At 45.7% G+C, this 21,089-nt stretch overlaps 1 protein-coding gene across 5 annotated transcripts; it reads right to left on the bottom strand.

Annotated features, from left to right (window-relative positions):
* Positions 1-7,552: 7,552 nt before the first annotated feature.
* LOC115604346 (gap junction beta-6 protein) lies at positions 7,553-19,278 on the bottom strand. 5 transcript variants are annotated; one of them, XM_030477367.1, is made up of 3 exons: positions 19,046-19,278; positions 18,479-18,554; positions 7,553-9,359 (listed from the first exon to the last, which is right to left on the bottom strand). In XM_030477367.1, the coding sequence occupies exon 3, from the start codon at positions 9,335-9,337 to the stop codon at positions 8,546-8,548; it is 792 nt and encodes a 263-aa protein (XP_030333227.1). In that variant the 5' UTR covers positions 9,338-9,359; positions 18,479-18,554; positions 19,046-19,278; the 3' UTR covers positions 7,553-8,545. The 5 variants fall into 5 exon arrangements, with proteins under 5 accessions (XP_030333227.1, XP_030333224.1, XP_030333225.1 ...); XM_030477364.1 differs by having other exon boundaries at positions 18,479-18,557; positions 19,031-19,182; XM_030477365.1 differs by having other exon boundaries at positions 19,031-19,182.
* Between the last annotated feature and the right edge of the window lie 1,811 nt (positions 19,279-21,089).

Here is a 21,089-nt window from a genome sequence, read left to right as displayed (position 1 = left end):
AGGAAGAAGTTCTTCATGATGAAGGTGGAAAAACACTGGTTGCCTAGAGAGGTGGTAGATACCCCATACCGGGAAACATTGAAGGTCCAGTTGGATGGGGCTTTCAGCAACCTGCCCTAGTTGCAGATGTCCTTGCTCATTGCAGAAGGGTTGGACTAGATGACCTCTAAACCCAAACTATTCTATGATTCTGTGATTCTATGAAATATATTTATTTCAGAAGCATTGTAATAAAAACCTTGGTTCAGTAAGGGAAATAGAGGAACCAGTGCTAACAGAAAAACATACCAAGCAACTGGGAGCTGTGATGGTGCTTTCTAGCATGCCATTGCGAAGCGAGGGTGGGTGAGGCACTGGGCCAGCACAGCATGCAGAGTCTTCTGGGGAGCCAAATTCACTCCAACCTGGCAGCAAAGAGCTCGCAGCTGCGGTACGTAGGGTAGAGTAGGCGGTGTAGCTGTGTAAAAAGAGGAGAGTGGGTTTAGACCATCCTGTGACTGGTCTCATTTGCTTTTAGCGCTTTGGCATGCAGGCTTGCTGGGAACGGCTTAGGTCTATGGAAGGATAACTCCAAGGTTGCAGGGGGACTGGGTGAGAAGAAGAGAGAGAGGCGGATGGATGAGGGCATGCAGCAGGGCTGAGTCAAGGGCTGATGTGTGTATTAGGGGCAGAGTCCGGCAGATGCTGCTGTATGCACCTGTACATGGTCAGGGCTCCTGCCTGTTTGATAGGAAACCAAGACAGGAAGATGGAAGGGGGTGGTGGGAATTTGCAAGAGAACTTTTCCAGAAGCTCTGATTAATCATTTAGCACCACAGCCAATTTAAGCAATCTCTGCCCCAGGCATAACAGAGGGGAAATCGCAGGGTGGGGAGGCAAAGTAGGGATGGGCAGGGACAATTAAGCCAGCTGCCATCAGAGAAACTGGCTGAACTACCACAGCTGATGGCAGTGCCAGCATAGCACAAAACACCAGTTACCAGTGATCAGATTTGGAGGGGATGTCCTCCACAAAGGGGACAGCTATTGGGCAGGAGCAAGGGCAGGCACAGAGAAAGGCTGTGAGCTGGTGTGCTCTGCAGTTCAGAGCAGCCCCAGCCACCTTGTGAAGATGTAGGAGGAGGTCCCTGCAGAGAGGTTTAACTACCACCCCACCAAACACAGCTGCCTTCCTGCTCAGGCCACAGGATGCAGGATGTGGCAGGCAGGTGGGCAGTGGGAAGGTGACTTGGAGAAACCAGACCCTGAAAGCTGCCACTTCCTCATGATACCATCTACTTCAGCCTAACCCAACAGGAGATGATGAATTAATTTAAAAAGTGCACTGAAACCATCGGGAACATAGAATCATAGAATAGTAAGGGTTGGAAAGGACCTTAAGATCATCTAGTTCCAACCCCCCTGCCATGGGCAGGGACACCTTGCCCTAAACCATGTGGCCCAAGGCTCTGTTCAACGTGGCCTTGAACACCGCCAGGGATGGAGCATCCACAACCTCCCTGGGCAACCCATTCCAGTGTCTCACCACCCTCACTGTAAAGAACTTCTTCCTTATATCTAATCTAAACTTCCCCTGTGTAAGTTTGAAGCCATTACCCCTTGTCCTACCACTACAGTCCCTACGGAAGAGTCCCTCCCCAGCATCCTTATAGGCCCCCCACAGACACTGGAAGGCTGCTCTGAGGTCTCCACGCAGCCTTCTCTTCTCCAGGCTGAACAGCCCCAACTTTCTCAGCCTGTCTTCATACGGGAGGTGCTCCAGCCCCCTTGTCATCCTTGTGGTCCTCCTCTGGACTCGCTCCAACAGCTCCAGTACTCCAAGTGAGGTCTCATGAGAGCAGAGGGGCAGGATCACCCCCTTTGACCTGCTGGTCACGCTTCTTTTGATGCAGCCCAGGATACGGTTGGCTTTCTGGGCTGCAAGCACACACTGAAGCCGGCTCATGTTAAGCTTCTCGTCAACCAACACCTCCAAGTCCTTCTCTGCAGGGCTGCTCTGAATCTCTTCTCTGCCCAACCTGTAGCTGTGCCTGGGATTGCCCCGACCCACGTGTAGGACGTTGCACTTGGCTTGGTTAAACTTCATAAGGTTGGCATCGGCCCACCTCACAAGCGTGTCAAGGTCCCTCTGGATGGCATCCCTTCCCTCCAGCGTATCAACCGAACCACACAGCTTAGAGTCATCACAAACTTGCTGAGGGCGCATCAATCCCACTGTCCATGTCGCCGACAAAGATGTTGAACAGGACCGGTCCCAACACCGATCCCTGAGGGACACCACTTGTTACAGGTTTCCAACTGGACATCGAGCCATTTACCACAACTCTTTGCGTGTGGCCATCAAGCCCGTTCTTTATCCACCGAGTGGTCCATCTATCAAATTGATGTCTCTCCAATTTAGAGACAAGGATGTTGCGCGGACAGTGTCGAACGCTTTGCACAAGTCCAGGTAGATGACGTCAACTGCTCTGCCCCTGTCCATCAGTTCCATGGCTCCATCATAGAAGGCCACCAAATTGGTCAGACAGGATTTCCCCTTAGTGAAGCCATGTTGGCTGTCACCAACCACCTCGTTGTTTTTCATGTGCCCTAGTATGCTTTCCAGGAGAAACTGCTCCAAGATTTTGCCAGGCACAGAGGTGAGACTGACTGGTCTGTAGTTCCCTGGGTCTTCCACCTTCCCCTTCTTGAAAATGGGGGTTATATTGCCCTTCTTCCAGTCATCGGGAACTTCACCTGACTGCCAGGATTTTTCAAATGTGATGGACAGTGGCTTAGCAACTTCATTCGCCAGCTCCTTCAGGACCCGTGGATGGATTTCATCAGGTCCCATGGACTTGTGCACATTCAGGTTCTTAAGATGGTCTCGAGCCTGATCCTCTCCTACAGTGAGCCTAAGGTCTTCATTTTCATAGTCCCTGCATCTGCTTTCCAAGACTTGAGTGGTGTGGTCAGAGCATTTGCTAGTGAAGACTGAGGCAAAGAAGTCATTGAGAACCTCAGCCTTCTCCAAATCCAGGGTAGCCAGATGTCCTGATAGCTTCCGGAGAGGGCCCACATTGTCCCTAGTCTGTCTTTTATTTGCTATGTATCTATAGAATCCTTTCCTGTTATCTTTCACATCCCTTGCCAAACTTAATTCTAGCTGGGCCTTAGCTTTCCTAACCTGGTCCCTAGCTTCCCGGGCAATGCTCCTGTATTCTTCCCAGGCCGCCTGCCCTTGCTTCCACCTTCTATAAGCTTCTTTTTTCCCTCTAAGTTTCCTCAGCAGCTCCTTGTCCATCCATGGAGGTCTCCTGGCCCTCCTGCTGCACTTTCTTTTAGTTGGGATGCAACACTCCTGAGCACGTAGCAGGTGATCCTTGAATATCAACCAGCAGCCTTGGGCCCCCCTGCCCTCTAGGACTGTATCCCATGGAACCTTACTAAGCAGGTTCCTGAAGAGGCCAAAGTCTCTTGAAGTCCAGGGCAGTGAGCTTGCTGCATGCTCTTCTCACTGTCCTGAGGATCTCAAACTCAATCATCTCATGACCACTAGAGCCAAGGCTGCCCTGGAGTGTCACATTCCCAACCAGTCCCTCCCTTTTTGTGAGCACGAGGTCCAGCATGGCACCTCTCTTTGTCAACTCCTCTATTGCTTGAAAGAGGAAGTTGTCTTCCACACAATCGAGGAATCTCCTGGATTGCTTGTGCCGGGCCGTACCATCCTTCCAACAGATGTCAGGATGGTTGAAGTCCCCCATGAGGACAAGGGCCTGCGAGCATGAGGCTGCTCCTATCTGTCTGTAGAGCGCTTCATCCACAGAGTCCTCTTGATCAGGTGGCCTGCAACAGATCCCCACCGTAATGTCCCCCATTGCTGTTCTCCCTTTGATCCTGACCCACAAACACTCTGTTACCTCATCACCCGTCCCCAGACAGAGTTCCATACTCTCTAGCCTATCACTGACATAGATAGCAACGCCCCCTCCCCGTCTGCCTGGCCTGTCTTTTCTAAACAGCCTGTAACCTTCCATTCCAACACTCCAGTCATAGGAGCCATCCCACCATGTTTCTGTGATACCAATGACATCATATCCCCGTAGCCTTGCACACATCTCTAATTCCTCTTGCTTGTTCCCCATACTACGGGCGTTTGTATAGAGGCATCTGAGCCGAGCTCCAAATGAAGCCGACTCAATGGCTGGAGCAGCTGAAACATCTCTACATCGCTCCAAGCACTTATTACAGGTGCTGGCAACTGACCAGGAGTGTTGGGATGGATCAATGCTCCCCTCCCCCAACACATCTAGTTTAAAGCTTTCTTGACCAGCCTGGCAAGTCTCCTACCAAAACAGCTCTTCCCCTTCTTTGTCAGACCAGCTCCACCAGCCTCCAGCAGACCTGGCCTCCCAAATTGAGCCCCATGTTCTAAATAGCCAAACCCCTGACTATGGCACCACCATTCTAACCACTTATTAACCTGCCAAACGCGCCTAGCTTTTTTAAGGTCCTCCCCTTTGTCCTGGAGAATCGATGAAAAAACTATCTGAGCTCCAGAGCCCCCAACCACCTCTCCCAGGGCTCTGTAGTCCTTCTTAATGTTTTCCAGGCTACTGCTATCTATCTCTCTAGCACCCACATGGACCACTAGAAGGGGGTAATAGTCAGCAGGACTTACTAGAGCAGGCAGCCTCTCAGCAACATCCCTGATCTGAGCCCCTGGCAGGCAACATACCTCCCTCGAGACTGGATCAGGCCGGCAGATGAGCGCCTCTGTGCCTTTCAAAGTAGAGTCATCTACTACTATGACCCTCTGCTTTTTCCTGGAGGCACCAGCAGTGATCCTCTTTACTGGTGCATCAGCAGGATGCTCATTAGGTGTGGTGGGTGCTTTCTCGTTAGCCCCCTGCAGAACCGCAAAGCAGTTCTGGGTGGGGACATCAGATTTAGGAGGAAGCCCCTTGTCGTTAATTGTCCTCTTCCTCCTTTTTTTGTTGGTTTTTCTCGTTACTAATTCCCAGCTTCCTGGGTTGCTGCCCTCCTTCTTTCCTATGTGAGCAATGCTGGACGTTTGCGGCCCCTGCACCGTTTGGGCCTGGAACAAGCAGCCCAGCTTCCCCTCAGCTTCCCTGGCATCTTTTAGCTCTCCAACAGCCTCCCGCAGCTCAGCCACCTGCTGCAGGAGGACCTCCACCAGGGCGCACCGAGTGCAGCCCTGTCCATTGTGCACCCTCGCCTCAAGAGACCAGTCGAGGCACTTTCTACACTCCGAGGTCTGCGCCGCAGCCTCCCCTCTCATCGGCTCTGTCTGGGTGCCTACGCTGGCCACCGCCGGGGCAGAGCTCCCAGAGCGGGCCCTGGTCCTGAGGCGAGTGCTCACCGTCCCGCTCGCTGCCCGCGCAAGCTGCCGCGCCACGCCCTGGCTGCCGCGCCGCGCTCCTGGTCGCCCGCGCTCCCTGGGGTGGGTTTTTCCCCACTGAGGGCTGGTGCCGTCACTCCTGGCGCCGCCCCCTGCGAGTCACTGCTCGCGTGAGCTGAGCTGCCGGCTCCTGGGCAAGTCCTGTCGAGGACTTGAGGCTCCCTCGGTCGCTGTTGCCTCTCCGAACCGAGGCTCCTAGACGCTGTGCTTCCCCCCGCTCCGGTGTTGAAGGCGTCCTGTCTGGGGATAACCTCGGCAACTGACTTGTCAGTAATAAAAGTCAGGGGATATTTCAGATAAAGGTGAGTGTCTGCAATCAGGGTTGCACATAGTGTGACAAGGAACATCCCAGTCACAACTGATCTTCCCTGTGAAGTCAGTGACTTAGCACTACTGAAGCCTTGGATAAGTTCTGAATCTTTGATCTACAGCTGCCCTTGGTGTAGGTTGGACAGGAACATGGCACATTTGCTTCCTGACCTGTCTGGCTGTCAGGATACTCCAGCATCAGGGCAGTGTTCCTTGACTGCACTTTAACAGGCCCTGCTACCACACAGGAAATGCCCAAGCAACCCAAGCCCATTCGCAGCACAGCCACGCACACAACTGAGCTGGTGCGCAAAGGACCACGTATGCCCAATTTCTTCATTTAAGCTTTGCCCACTTATCCAGGCTTAAATTAATAACAGATGTGGAACTGATCTAGAAAAACCCAACTGCTGGAATAAAACCCACTGTTTGAAGACTTGTAAGCAGGAAATGAAGATACCATATAAAGAGCTATTGTCAAATCCCCGTTTGGGGTTTAGTAGGCGTGTGCTTTTACCATAAACCACTAAAAGCCACCCTCTTCCAGTTGAGAAAAACCTATCTGCCTTAAGGTGTTTTCCAAGTTTGACATTCAGCATAAGGCTACTTCAATTTGATCACTGAAAGTGGTGATGCATGATTAGACATAATCATTAACTGATCTCTGTTCATATTCCTTATATGGTATGTGATTTGCAGCATGCCCTGGATGAAAGTCCATAGCTCGACTTGCTCCATGAAGCACAGTTCTGGAACAGCCGCAGCTGTGTCTCCACACCCCGAGGCTGCAGAACAGGAGGCCTTAGCCCTCGCTGGCTGCCCCTGGGGGGTGATCCAGTGAGGTACAGCCTTAGCACCAGGTACCTTCCTGACCGCATGGGAGCAGCTCCATTACATAAAGGTTTAAACCATTGTCATAGCCATACATGGAGCCTGGAGAGGAAGCCATCACAAGGCCACCAGGATCAATACCTACAAAGGCAAACTTGTAGCACTTCTCACTTGTGTTTTCAGGCTGCAGAGAAAACAAAAGCACACTAATATACAGTTTGTTTGGGTCTTTTTTTCCTCCAACTTGCTGGTAGACACATTCAGAAGATCAGCACCGATCTCTTTTCACAATAGCAATTGAAAAAGAAAATGTGCTGCAAAGGCAGGAAAGATCAGGAGCTTGCCAGCAGAACAGAAAAATGGCAGGGCTCAGCTCAGGCAGGGGCAGAGCTGACTCTAGGTATCTTCTCTCTCCTGTTGCTTGTGCACCCTGTAAGGGTTCTACTAGTCTCACATGAATCTGCCAGCCAACTCAAACTCACTTACAGCATGCACACACACAAAGCTGTGCTGGCTCCTGTAAGATGAAATGCAATGCAACAGGAGAGGGAAAACCACAGAGTGCAAATCCTGCTCCTAAAAGAATAGCTCCACAATACAAAACCAATGAGGCTAATCCACTGACCTGGTGTAAAGAAAAAAAATTAAAATCAACTCTGCTGAGGTCAGCATATCCATGAGATTTTTATCCTGGTGAGAAGTGACCCAAAACCAGCAAACACACACAAGATGGTAGAGGTAGGGTATTGTACTACACCCACCTCTTTGAAAGCAGGGGCTCCTGAAGACCAGCAGCACACGCACCTTGTCCCGTGCACTCAAGAGTTACATGTACCTCCACTAGAGTATGGACAACAGAATCAGGGCATTGGTGCTCTGGCTGGGAATGAGGGATGTGTCTGGGGTACATGCACTTTGGATGTAGAGTGCCTGCTTGAAAACAGTTTTTCATAAGCACTTGTCCTGCCTATGATCTCACTAGCATTCACATACGGACTCTCACTTCATTAAAAAGATTAAAGTGTTTGCCTTTTATTCAGAAGACTCGTTCCATTTCCAGTGATACTTTTCCATGTCCTTCAAACCAAAAAGCCCCTAGTTTCTTAACAGCACCATCAGCCTATCACAAAAAAAAACAAAGCCAAAAAAGTTCCATGATGTGATATAGCATAAAGAAACAAATACAGCTGATACATTAGAGAAATAAACATTTACATAAAATTATGAATGTTGCTATAAAACCAGTAGTATGCAATTAAAAGATCAGTAAGATTACCAGGTGTGCTAGATGTTTAAAGCAAGTATACTTAGGCTGTATCTACATTGTCATGCTGGCTTTAAGCATGACTTTGTACCCAGGACCTAGCTACCTCAGTTATCCACACTACACGTGGTGGGCTTTCACACAGCTTCCCCTACAGCCAGCAAGCAGAGTGTACGCAAGCATCTAAACCTCCAGGCAAAGCAGCGCTTGCAAAGCTGTAAAGATGTAGCCTACTGCTGTCTCCTCCCTACAAATATGGTATCAGAGGATTCATCTGCATATGCCTGGTTAAGAAACAAAACACTCAGTTGTGTACTATAACACCTTAAGCAACATGGAATCTTAGATTTTAGAAAAATATTTTAATTATCAGTTCACAAGTAAAAACTATCACTATTACAAAACAACTTGTAATACTAGGATACCTAGCTTGGAAAGATTTTTGTTTTTATTGCTGTTGCATTTAGTTTTAGGAGCTGTGTCAGCATGAAGGTATTAGTGAGTTTCCCACTTGTCATAGTCAGCTTGTAAGGGTACTCATAGGAAGATACTTTCCTATTTAATCTTCATGCAATTTTCACATGTGTAGGCTGCACTGACTCTTTTCAGATGCACATACTTGGCACCTGACACTATGTATCACTTGTTTCCACCAACTTGAATTGTTTAATATAATAAATTTCATTTGCAGCCTTTAAAGATTCACTCCAAAAAGAGTGAACACCAGCACTGACACCACCTTAGCTACTTGTAAATCCTATAACTGTGTTCTGACAGCTATCAGATATTAACTCATTCATTTCATTTTGTTTGGTTTCTTCCTTATTCTCATGGTTGGAGTGATGCTTGTTATTTCCAGCTTTTTTAGATTTTCTGAGGAAAAATTTTGTCAGTAAGTAACATAATTCAGCCACATTTAAAAGAATGCAAATACTGGACACAGCAATCATGAAAATAGTAAACACCGTCTTTTCAGTAGGTCGAGAAACAAAGCAGTCCACTGTGTTGGGGCAGGGCCATGCATTACACTTCATTAAGCGAGGCATGCGGAACCCATCGTACATGAAATAAAACGCATACATGAAGACTGCTTCAAAGACCAGCCTGAAGAAGATGCTGCTGGTGTATGTCCACCACAAGGAGCCCTCAATACGAAACCTCTGTTTTCTGATCTCTTCAATGTCCTTGTATTCACATTTCTGGTCTCCCTTTCTGAACTGCCTCTTCTTCTCGTGTCTCCTGTAAGCAACGTGCATGGCTACCAGCAGTGCAGGTGTGGAAACAAAGATCAGCTGCAGGGCCCAGAGTCTGATGTGAGAGATGGGGAAAAAGTGATCATAGCAAACATTCTTGCAACCAGGTTGCAGAGTGTTGCAGACAAAGTCATCTTGTTCATCTCCCCAGACTCTCTCTGCAGCCACAACCAGGATCATGATACGGAAGATGAACAGGACTGTGAGCCAGATCTTCCCAATGCTGGTGGAGTGTTTATTTACACCTCCTAAAATGGTATGCAGAGCTCCCCAATCCATTGTTTTGTTTTAATCGTCTGACCTAAGACAAATAAACAAAACTGTTTAATAAATAAAAAACTGTTAAGCTCTTAAGACAAATAAACAAAACAAACAAATAAACAAATCCTGTCCTGATTAACGAAACAGGACAGGAAACAAATACCATCAAGAATGACACACAAAATAAAGGCAGTATCATACAACTGCAGCATATCCATTGGCTGTGGTAGCATTTTGTTGACACAGTGGGCTTACCTATAAATAGTCATAAATAATCTAATCACATAGCAGGCAATATTTCATTACTTGATTACACACATGGTATCACATTTATTTGACTTCTAGGTGTATTTGCCAACTGAAAACAGCTATTAGCCACATGAAGTAGAAAAAGCAGACAGGGGAAATTGATGATAACAGCCATAAATTAAAAGATATAACTTCTAGTAGTTTGAGAATAGTAACAAAAGAATAGATGACATCAGCCAGAAGTAATGTAGGTGTTATGTTAAAAAAATTAAAGGTGTTAGACAGCTAGAATTCCCATATGAATTAAGCCAAGCTGACCCATCCTTAGCTTTGAAGTGTAAACAACATTTTCATGGGTACATTCCAGCAATAAAGACAGACCTTCAGGAACTGCTGCTGATGCTCTGCATCCTCCATGAGCAGGTGTGGATAACCTCATTAACAAATTTCAAAAACATGACTGTAGGGCTCTCTATTGTTAGTTGAGGCACATTCCACAATAGCTTGAAGCAGTGAAGGTGAAGTCTTGGTCATTATCTCTCTCGAGTTGGATGTTTAAAATCAGTGCTTAAAGACTCATCCCAAAATTGCATGTCTCTAACTATAACAAGAGTCTAGGGTAACTAGACAAAGGCTCCTTCATTGCCACTGCCTGTCAGGCGACTTCCCCCACCTCTCTCTCCCCTCCTTGTAACAAGATTGCATTACTCCTAGAACAGGGGAGACATTTCAGAGGCTGGGAGAGTGCTAAAGTCGACATTCAAAGAGTTTGGACAGGCCAGCAGTAGCTCAGAGACTTTTCCAATGTAAGAATATGGTTTCCGGTAGGCAAGTTTCAAAGTACTATGACCATTATCAATTAAATCAACTAAAGGATTTCACCTGTCTCCCACATACCTCTCCCCCAGGAACACCACAACTGTCTGGGTTTGCCCAGCTTCCACAAACAGCAGCCTCTCAGAGAGAGCAGTCAGAGGCATTTCAGCCCACTTCCCCACTTCAGCTGGGTTTACAGAAAGTATGCAAGCTACTGCAGATTCAGGAAACCAGCATTTGTCATGCCTATCAGCCAGTGCTTGCAGATCTCTTTACTCCAAAATTCCTCATGAAAGTTTTTATTTTTCAACTTTGTTAATTTGTTTGCATCTGAGAATCACAGAATCAACTAGGCTGGAAAAGACTTTTAAGATGATCCAAGTCCAACTATTACCCCAGACCATCTTTCTTTGGCATTTACAGCACAGAGCGTCAATAAGCAAAATCACATTTTCAAGGTTTCCAGAGAAAAGTAGCCACTGGCAAAGGCCATATCTATCACGTGAGAGAATGTTCAAGATTTCCCTAACTCTGAGCTGGGCGACATTGCATGAGGAATGAAGACTTTTTTTGCAGCTGTCTTCCACATCATCACTCATTCTGAATAACGTCAAAATCTTTTCTGGTTTACAGCAGTTACATGTAATCAATAAGTCACATACAATAATACAGAGCGTCAGTCAAAGTACACAACAGTGCAGGGAAAATGAGGACATTTAATTATTATATGAATGCAAAGGGTGGTGTGGTGTGGTGGTTTTTTTTTGTTTTTTTTTTGTTTTTTTGTTTTTTTTTTTTTTTATTTAGCTACTGAAATGTGTGATCTCCCTTCACTGGTTCCATAAGCTACACTTCCTTCAGGTCATGCTTGTTCACTATACACAAAGTATACAGGGATATACTTCAGGAGATGAATACCAACAAGGACGGACCCAGGATTTTCTTCAGATTGGAGAAATCTTTCCTGAGCCTCCTTCAGGATGCAGAATCTATGTGGACTATTACCTCAAAACAGTCCTCGAAGCAGTTACCTTCCTATCCTGCTAGGTTATTTTTCTAAGAAGAAAGTTTATTTTTCATTAGTATACAGTCTTTGTAGGTTAAGAACCCTATGAGGGCACAGGAAAAATCCCTTAATACCAGAGTTACTTACAAAACATACTAGCCAGATTTTCCAGTATTTGTTTGCACCCCTTTTTTTTGCTGATTTGATTTTCCATCCATTAGATCAGTCTTGCTTTCAAGATCTGCTTTGAAGATCTTTGCATATTAAACCAAGGAACAGTTACAACTTTATTAGTTTTTACTAGTCATCTGTGTTACTATTACACACACATTGCAATTATAGTACTTGCAAAATGACACTACAAGTATTATGAGTAGAAATACTCCTGCACACCTGAAAATAAAACCTGTAGAAGATTGGCACCATATAAACTGTGATACTACATACACACCATTCACCAATCTTTTAATTCCACAGACTCCTTGAATTTCTTCTTTCAGTCATTGTTCCTTCTTGTCCCTACATCTCCTCACAGTGTGAAAGGCTGAGAAGTGGAACCTGTGTACCCCCTCCTCATAAGCTCCATTTCTTAGCTTCACCTCTTACTGTACACTGATACTGCTGCCTTTCTGCTACAACAGCTTCACAAGGATTTGTTACCACATGCAATCACTCCTTCCTGTCTACCCATGCAGAAAGGGATTCAAAATATGGACGCCTCAGGGTGTAGTTCAAGGCTACCTTGTCTTCAGCGGAAAAATTAACTCAAGATGCCTCCCCATCCCCATTTGCTCCTGAGGTCACACTGCAGTTCTCCATCTCCTGCAACTTTTGGGGGGTGCATTATTAACCAGGTGGCCTGTTTAAAAGTTATTCCTGGTGTTAGTATGTTTGGGTTTGTTTTTGGTTTTTTGTTTGGTTTGGTTGGTTTTTTTTAAACCAATCCAAAAAAGTACAATTTCCTTTAAAAAACAGACTGCAAATTGCAAAGCATGAGTAAGAATGACCAGTCAGTGGGGAAGAGGAGTTGACAAAACACGGTGCTTCAATTCTAGCAAAAGCAGGCTTGTACCTGGATCAATGCAGAAAAAGCCACCACACTTTAGAGAGGCAGATTTTTGCCCAGAGTCCCCTACTGAGATTTCCTCTCCTTCCCAAAAAGCCTTTGTCTTCTGTATCTGCCCAACCCCTCCCACCGTCACCATTCCCACCTACCTTTCCAAATCCTCCAGCTATCTCTTCAGCTCCTTCTGCCACCATACCTATTCTTCCTGCTGCTTGCCAAGCTCACCAGTACCTTTGCCCTTTCCTGCTGTACCCTCATGGCCTCTCAGGCTTGTTTTTATGCTGGTGAAAGGTCATATGACTTCTGGGATACTCCACAGAGATACAGGAGCTGATCAAATACCAGTAAAGTCTCACTATCTTCTCCCTGAAGAGTGGCACAGCTAAGATTGTAGGGCCATATTCAGGCAGCCTGAATTCCATCCAAATACTTTGTTCCCGATGTTTCCTACTAGCTGGGTTTAAACAGCACTCGTCAATGCAATTTAGAGCATTTAAGGAAGATGATTCCGAGTCTCCTGAAGTGCCCACTTCTCTCCCACAAACAGACACAGTGACCCAAGCAGAATTTAAGTTAACCCAGTATGGCCCATCACACTATTAAGCTCTCAGTGCAGATCGCTCCAGCTAAACATCAAGGTCGGGCTATCTGTACTGATGTGATAGCTCATTTACTCCTAACTTGCTCAAAAGCTAGGATGTTGACTCCTGATTGTAGGTTACCCGTCTTCCAGACACTTGCTTTTAGGACCTTTTTACCAGCAAGTAAAAGATTAACTGTTTTGCTGACCAAAGAAGAAAGCAGGAAAGCTACTTCCCGTGGCAACTCTTAGGTTCATAGAGCCAGCCCAGATACTATTTTTACATAAGCAAATCCAGCTAAATGCCTATAGAAACAATAGTATGTAGACAGTCAACTTGCCTGCTTTGCTGGTCTCAGAAGTACAACAAAGAACAAGAAAAAATTAAAGACATGAAAGATTAGGGGAATTTGGGAGAAAAAAAAAAAAGCAAAGTAGGAGTGAGGGCAAGGACTGGTTATAAAGGAATAAGCAGAGAAGAACAGAAGACAGCTGGTCAGTGAGGTTGAACAACAGCATTTAGAAACCCAGTCTACCATGGGAGTGTATTAAGTGTTAAATTTTCCTTTAAAAAAGGAAAATGCAACTGGCATGACAAAAAGACTTTCCAAGTCTCAGCATAGATCTTTGTTTCTGCTATCTGCTGAACCTTCTGCTCCATTTCAACAATCAGAGGATCACAATAGTGACCCTGGCTGTCACAGTAGGAGTTAAAAACAATCATAAACAATCACCGCCACTGAAAAGTTAGTTGTGAGGGAAATGGTTCTATATGATCACACAACACAGAGGCACATAAGCAGGTGTTTTGTTTTGGGTTTGTTTTCTGGGTTTGGGTTTTTTTTTTTTGTCCCTGTTGTTTGGGTTTTTTTGCACTAGCAGGCTAGACAGCAGCAAGAGAACAGCTTAACTATTTCTGTAGCTCTCCCACTTCTGGGCAGTGTTTTGAGCTCTGTGCTGCCATGGCTAGACTGCCTTCCACTTTAAAGCTAGCTGCTGCAAGCTTACATTAAACCACAATCACAGTGCAGTGCCTACATCCAGTGAAAATCCCTGCAATTCGCAACACTAACGACAATTATCATTGAGCTCCTGTGTTCATGAGCACAGCTCCTTAGTCACTTTTTTCACTCTTAAAGACTGTTACATTGGGAAATCATCTGTCAACGGTTAAACCCACAGCTTCAAACCACAACTACAATACAGTGAAGGTAACACCAACAGAAGATATATTCACAACAAGGTGCTTGCTGCTATAGGAGATTATCAAGCAATAAAAAAAAAAGTCCTTAGCAAGTATTAGAACATTTTTTGTGCTATAGGAACATCTAGGAGTTCCACTCAAGAAGAGGTCCATAGTACGCTAACTTTTGCATAAATTCAGAGTAAGATTATACCTATCTCCCCACAGCTACAAACTGGATACCAATCTACTTATTCTATTGGAATTACACAGAAATGTGGAGGGTATTCACAATGCCTTCACTCCTATCAGAATTTTAGTGCAGGGTATACTGAGAGTTACCAGGTTGGTGTGACACTCCATCACCTTCAGCAGTGCCTCCAGATACTGATAACAAGATCAGCAGTGTGCCAAGGCAGAAGTCACTTTATCAAAGTGGGAATGCATTAATCAAGATAATGTTTGAGCAAAAAAGCACTGGTGCCAAGTGTCCCACCCCCTAAGCTGGTGACAAAGGTAACTCAGATGCCTGAGAGTAGCAGTTCTAATGCAGATTGTCTGCTATCAAAAAGCTTTAGAGCATCTAATCTGCATCAGACCCAAGATCATTATCAAAATTATTTTATGACCCAACTTCACACAAGAAGTATTTCTGTATATTGAGGTCCAGCACACAAAGGCACTGCTGATACAACTTCCCCTTCAGATAACAAAGTTACACTGGGAGAACTAGCTCATATAGAGGCTGATAACCAGCATCATGGTGTCTTAGAGCTGTATATGCTGTTTCATACCCACATTTGAAGAACAAATCTGGATTTCAACAGTTTTGTACTGACATACTTTCACCCTGCCAAACTGAGGTCTAGTTTATTGCTAAGCAGAATAGCAAGTACTTAATTGCTAGTGTGTAGATGTTGTTATTCCTATTGCTGAATTAGTTTCGGTGCTGTACCACAAAAACAGCAGCACTGCCATGACTGAACCAAGGAAGCTTCTAATAAATACAGATTAACATCTTCCAAAGACAGTATCCTTTTAGTTCACCAAGAAAGGCTGGCATACAGGTTGCAGCAATTACTTGCTAACTCTCCCAAGCTTCCCACCTAATTTGTTAGCCTGCCCTACACCTCAGTTTCCCAGACATTAAACTGAAGATAAAATCTCACCATCTCAGAGTGCTGCTCTGAAATGCTCCACTACAATAATAGGCTTCACAGACTCCTACTTTGTTATCAGTAGACCAAGACAGACAAGTACCAGTTCAAAGTTGGAAGTACAGAGCTTGAATTCAATCATCCAGAATATTCCTGCTACCTGAAAAAGAATACAGCTCCCTACATTGCTACAGCTTTAATGCAGAATTCAAACTGCAAGAAGATGCAGCTTTGAACTCAGGCTTTGACAACCAAAATCCTTTGATTTCACTATTACAGGCAGCTTCCAGCTATTTTAATTTTACAGCTGTACACTAAAAATTTTAAGGAGCATGCAGCTGTAACACTGAAATAACAACTCTGCTTCTTTCCTAAAAAGTTGAATAAAGTTCAAAAGAGCAGTCTAACAATCACAATTCCCCCGGTAGGTCTTAAACTTTGTTCTGAACACCTATCTCCGGAGCAGAGTGGAAACTGGAGAACAGAAGAGCCATGACAGAGGAATTACAGTATATCTGATTTGACACAAGAGCAGGCAAAGAGTAATCAGGAACGGGAAACCTCTGACAGTTGCAGGTCTGAACACTGCAAGCATTGTACTTTTCTCCTACTCAAGTTTACGAAAACAGGAGGCATTCTTTGGTTTAATTAAACCCAGTGTGAAACCCAGAGATAGCCTTTAACACAACAGATTAGGACCCAACATGTATGTAGTTAAATCCTATAGCTATTTCACTAGCCTACAACTGTAAATGGAAGATTACCATCCTCCAGAAAACATCTCTGCACAAAATTTACTCAACTTGTGGAAGAAGAGATAATCAGAAGTGCCAGTCACACTTGAAGGCATAACAAGATAGTACAAGTCCTATTAGAATTTGGCACTTCTCAGCTATTTTCCACTGTAAATCTTTCCTCTAAGATGGGCTTTAAATTTCCCACCTTGAAAGAAAGCCAAATTCCTGAGGACTGTCTTCACTGATGCAAATGTCCTATTTTTAAAGAAAGTTTTATACACACTATGCCCTGCTCCCAGTCATGAAAATAGCAACTTTTTAGTTATGACATTTTTATTTTTTTTAACCTGTTACTTAATCAGTTTCTCTCCCCCTAGACCTGGGCAAATGTCTACATCCCCTCCACAAATCTGCCCGCTCCTACTTCACTGTAACATCTCCTACAGAATTGGCAAGTCACTGTCTCTTTCACACACAGACAGAACTTGCACTCTTTTGGAAATGCTAATTAAATTTATAAACACTAAGATTTATACAAGCTTTTCCTTGTGTTTTTTATAATTCCTTTCACCAAAAAGTAAAGACAAAAGCAACTTTTTCCTTTAAAAAAAAAAAAAATCTATTACAGGAAGAGACACTGGTATGAGATAAATAATAGAATTAGTTCTCAACTTTTATCATCAACTCATAGACATGTTTCTCTTTTTCCCACATTCTTTCCATTTTGACAGCACATTATATCTCTCTTCATATGTCATCACTTCAAGGTTTTCCTTACACATACTGGTGTTTAGCCAGGCAAGAGTCACAGTTCTCCTTTCGGATAACTCATTGGCCATCATTAAGTAACAATTAAAAGCAGTGAGGAATAGAACAAGGAAAAATGTCAAAAGAGAAAAAGATTTGACCCATGCTCTTGATTCATGCAGTTTTGGGGACCACTGATCTCACTGGAACTGTTCACATGAACACCACCAAAAAAAAAAAAAATTAACTTATAAAGCATTTTCTTTACTCACAAGTACCAACTAAGCTTATGCAATGACTGTTATTAAGAAACTCATAAGTATACCTCAAAGTGCTCTTTTTTCCAGCTACTGAGCTAGTCTGCTCTACCTTTTTCACTGTACAATTACTCTTCACACAAAATAAATGAGACTGCTCACGCAATTTACCTGGGTTATGCTTCAAGGGATGCAAAACAGCAAGAGGCCCAAACCTCAGAAAGTGGGAGAACTCGCCCTGTCAGAACAGAATTAATTCCTCCAGAGAAATATTTTAATTAATGGCTTTTTATTGTTCCATTTTTAAGCTCTGTAATATGTAATCCTTCTACCCATTGTAAGACTGGCAGTTCTGGGGATTTAAGTTTCTCAGAAAACCCTGACACACACAGTAACCTCAAAGCTCTGCAGAAGTGTCAGAAATTCCACCTAGAAAATCACATTGAAATGCCTAGTTGGAACATGGAGGTGCCAACACAGCCAACACACAGTGGCCCACCACTGCCTTGTCCTCTAAGCTAAGCCTGACACAATCACATGCACATCCTTCTACCTGCTACCTTTCCTCTAGGGCTCTTCAAGATAAGCAGCTGGCAAACAGGGTTTCCAGTCTGAACAGTGCAAGGATAAGAAACCACACAACTTCATTAACAAAATAAAGGATGAAAACATTATTTTATCTGCTCTCAATTCAGTGCACACATACACATCATGGCAACCCCAAACAGAACCTAGGTCCAAACCCCCATATAATTTCACGCAGGCCACAGCTAACAGAATCTCATTAGTGATCAAAGTCACAAAAACTAGATTTAAAAGAGCATTCTTAAGACAAAAGGCCACTTCCTTCTTCCAACCCAGTATGTGTTCTCTCTGAGTATTGCCAGGCTGCATAGTGAAAATGAATGAAGCACAAAGCAAAGAAATTAATTCTTGTATTGAGGGGAGGGGGAAAGGGAGGGAGGAGAAAAAGAGAGACTCTTCAACACAAGAGATTGGAAAAGTAACACCCAAACTAGGAAAGCCCAATGCTAAGAGAAACGGCCATGCCCAGCATGCCACAAGAATAGTCAGCTACCAGCTACCACCACTGAGCCAAGCAAGCACTCCTGTCCTTACTGCAAGATGTCCCTCACACTTTGAGAGCTGGAGTACTCCTTCCGTATGCAATCTATTCCAGCCCTGATACTCAGAAATACATTTATTTCTGACTCACACCTCTCATTTCCTACTCCCCCTGTAATTCTGCGGAATGTTTCTAGTGTGTGATCAGACACTCACAGGACCTGTCAGTTTTACTGATGCAAGCTGTTTACCTTCATGCAGTTCTCTTTAACATCTGTAGGCGTGTCGCAAATTACCTGTAATTGCGGAAACCCTGATTTTGCTTGGGTGCTTTAGCTGGTCGGGTACTTCACATAACGTGTTTACAAAGCGCTGCTGGGAGAAGGTGGATTAAAAAGAGGTTTTTAGAAGTTAAATGCATAATTAACAGAGCCAAGGGGATTCCGAAGTAAAACCGGTCCCAGGATTCAAGTACTTCCCCTCGTGCTTAAGCCCGGGAAGCGAAGCCGAGGCCTCCCGGGCCGAACGGGGGTGAATCCCGCCCGGCACCAGGGGCAGCGCGCACGGCGCCCCACCACCGGCCCCATGCCCAGCCCGCTCCGCGGCGGGCACCGCCATCCGAGCTCCCGGCTCCGCTGCAGTGGGCCCCGGCCCCACACTGAAGCGCAACAAGTGCGGCGGTGGCGGCAACAGCAGCTACACCAGGGAGCGCGGGCTGGGCCTGCCCCGCCGCGCCCCCCGCCTCTCCCGCCGCCACCGGGCCCGCTCCTCACGGAGGACGCGCGGGCTCGGCCTCCCCCGCCACCGGTGGAGCTGCCACTTCGCCCCCTCCCGCCGCGCCCCATCACCTGCGTCAGCCGTACCCACGGCAGCAGAGGGGATCAGCCCCCGCCGGGAGCTCCCAGACCAGGCACTGCGGGCGGTCTGTAGGGCTCAACCTGGGTCCGCCAGCGCCTTAGGAACGGCCGGTCGCAGCCTTGCCGCCCCAGAGCTTTAAGGTCCCTCCCCGTTCACCTGCCGCCGCTTTTAACCCGCCCCTCGCCCGCCTCCACCCGCGCCCGGCTCCTCAGGCTGTCCGTGGAGGCAGCAGGAGCCCGGGGCGGGGCCGGCGCCCATCCCCACTCATGTGTCCTGGGGGGTACGGGGATCTGGGCTTTGAACGTGAGGGGAAGACAGCCACAATGAGGGACAAACAGCCGCAATGAGGGACAGGACCGCTGAACCGAGTCTGGAAGAGCGGGCAGGAGGGCTTGTGTCCCGCCCGGGGCGGCGGGGGACTTGTGCCCCATGGCCGCTTCCCGCCGCCCAAGGACTGGCTGGAGGTTGCAGGGGGCCAACATGAGGGAAAGGAAATCAAGATAGCAGCACGTGTGTGTGGTTTTTTTCAAAGGAAATGCATATCTGTTTAAGATAACAAGGTCGTGTTGTCATCTCTTTAAATCCGGGTATTCAAAGGGCCTTGGGACAGCAAAACCCCTTGTCTTTTCTCCTGTAATTTATTAAGGAATCACTGGCCAAACACAGAAGGAAGAGCCAGTAGTTCCTGGCTTTCTGAGGTTTGTTTTCAAGTGCGATTGAAATGCTCCAGCAGTGCCCTGTAAACTCGCAGCCTTTCACGAAGCTGCGGATATTTGTCAGTGGAGAAGACCTATTTTAGAGTTTTCTGTTTCTAAGGCATACAGTTGCTGAGGAAACAATTTACTTCGGGTGCAAAAATCTCTGCCCAAAACTGCATTCTCCATCTTGCACACATGCACATCAAACCAAATAAATGGTTTCTAATCCTCCTAAATAAATTTCCAAAGAAAATGTATGGTACAACTGCAACAATAGTACATTTGCTCCGACTTCAGGTGAAAAATGTGTGTGTTTGTGCTTGTTTAGAGTATAAGGGCTTGAATGATAAACGATTTTCAGTTAAGTTCTTCTGCCGTTTATATCCACTTCCTAGAGTAAAAACACCAGGGAAATTCTTTTGTGAAAGTCAATTGCTTAACTGTTCTCATGCTCAGGAAGAAGAGGTAGAAATTTCTGGCACAAGCAACTCAATCTTATACTTGAAAGATAAGAAATTGCCATCAGTGGTTTAAACATTAGCCTCTGCCTCTATGGGGCTCATCTTTCCTCCACCACCCCTTCTCACCCTTGCACTTAGCTCCATGGAACCTGCATGTTAGGACCATAGGAAGACTGATATTGGAAGGGATCTCAGGAGACCTGTAGTCCAACCTACTGGTCAAAGCAGGGTCAGCTCTTAACTTGGACCATTCAACAGTTATGCCCTGTCCATGAGGGATCCACCACTGGAGTTCACTGCAGCTGCTGTAGGACCAGGCTGAGCTAGACAAGCAATAAATACCTGAGGCCTGAGTCTTCCTGCGTTCACTCGCTTCTGCAGGAGTTGTGTATTTGGGTGACATTCAAGGTTCATGTATGGTGTGTGTGAGGAACGGAAGTGGCTCCAGACCTGGCCATGCATCTGCACTTTGCAAAAGGGAAAGCCCATCTCCTAATGTAAGAAAAGCTTTAGAAGAGACATCTGGAACTTGCTTGTTGTTCCCTCTCCATTCACCTTCTAGCTTGATTCAGTGACCTTGAAAAAGTAAAACATGTCCCATCTCTGCCATTCCAAAGTTGATTTACTTTGAACTGTGTGTGCTGTTGAAGAGTTTTTTTCTTCAGTAAGAAAACTATTATGGAAAATAACTGTGGAAAAGTTAGTGGAAGCAAGACCCTATGGGTGTCACTGTGGAATTGTTGTGGTGAGCTGTGGGCAGAGATACAGAGTGGACCTCTGAGATGTGTTACATCAGGTCTTCACTGCGCTGCCTTCGGGAGGGTGTTATGGTTGGAGGCCAACACCTGGTGTTTATCCCACGGCAAAACCACCCAGTTCTGGCAGCAAAG

This window comes from Strigops habroptila, chromosome 2 (genome assembly GCF_004027225.2).
Source record: "Strigops habroptila isolate Jane chromosome 2, bStrHab1.2.pri, whole genome shotgun sequence".
NCBI lineage: Eukaryota > Metazoa > Chordata > Aves > Psittaciformes > Psittacidae > Strigops > Strigops habroptila.
Note: the sequence above shows the minus strand (reverse complement) of the source record. Positions and strands in the feature narration are given on the sequence as shown.

Bases quoted from the DNA above. Each gene is read 5' to 3' on its own strand.
- LOC115604346 (XM_030477367.1), bottom strand. From the start codon at position 9,337: ATGGATTGGGGAGCTCTGCATACCATTTTAGGAGGTGTAAATAAACAC.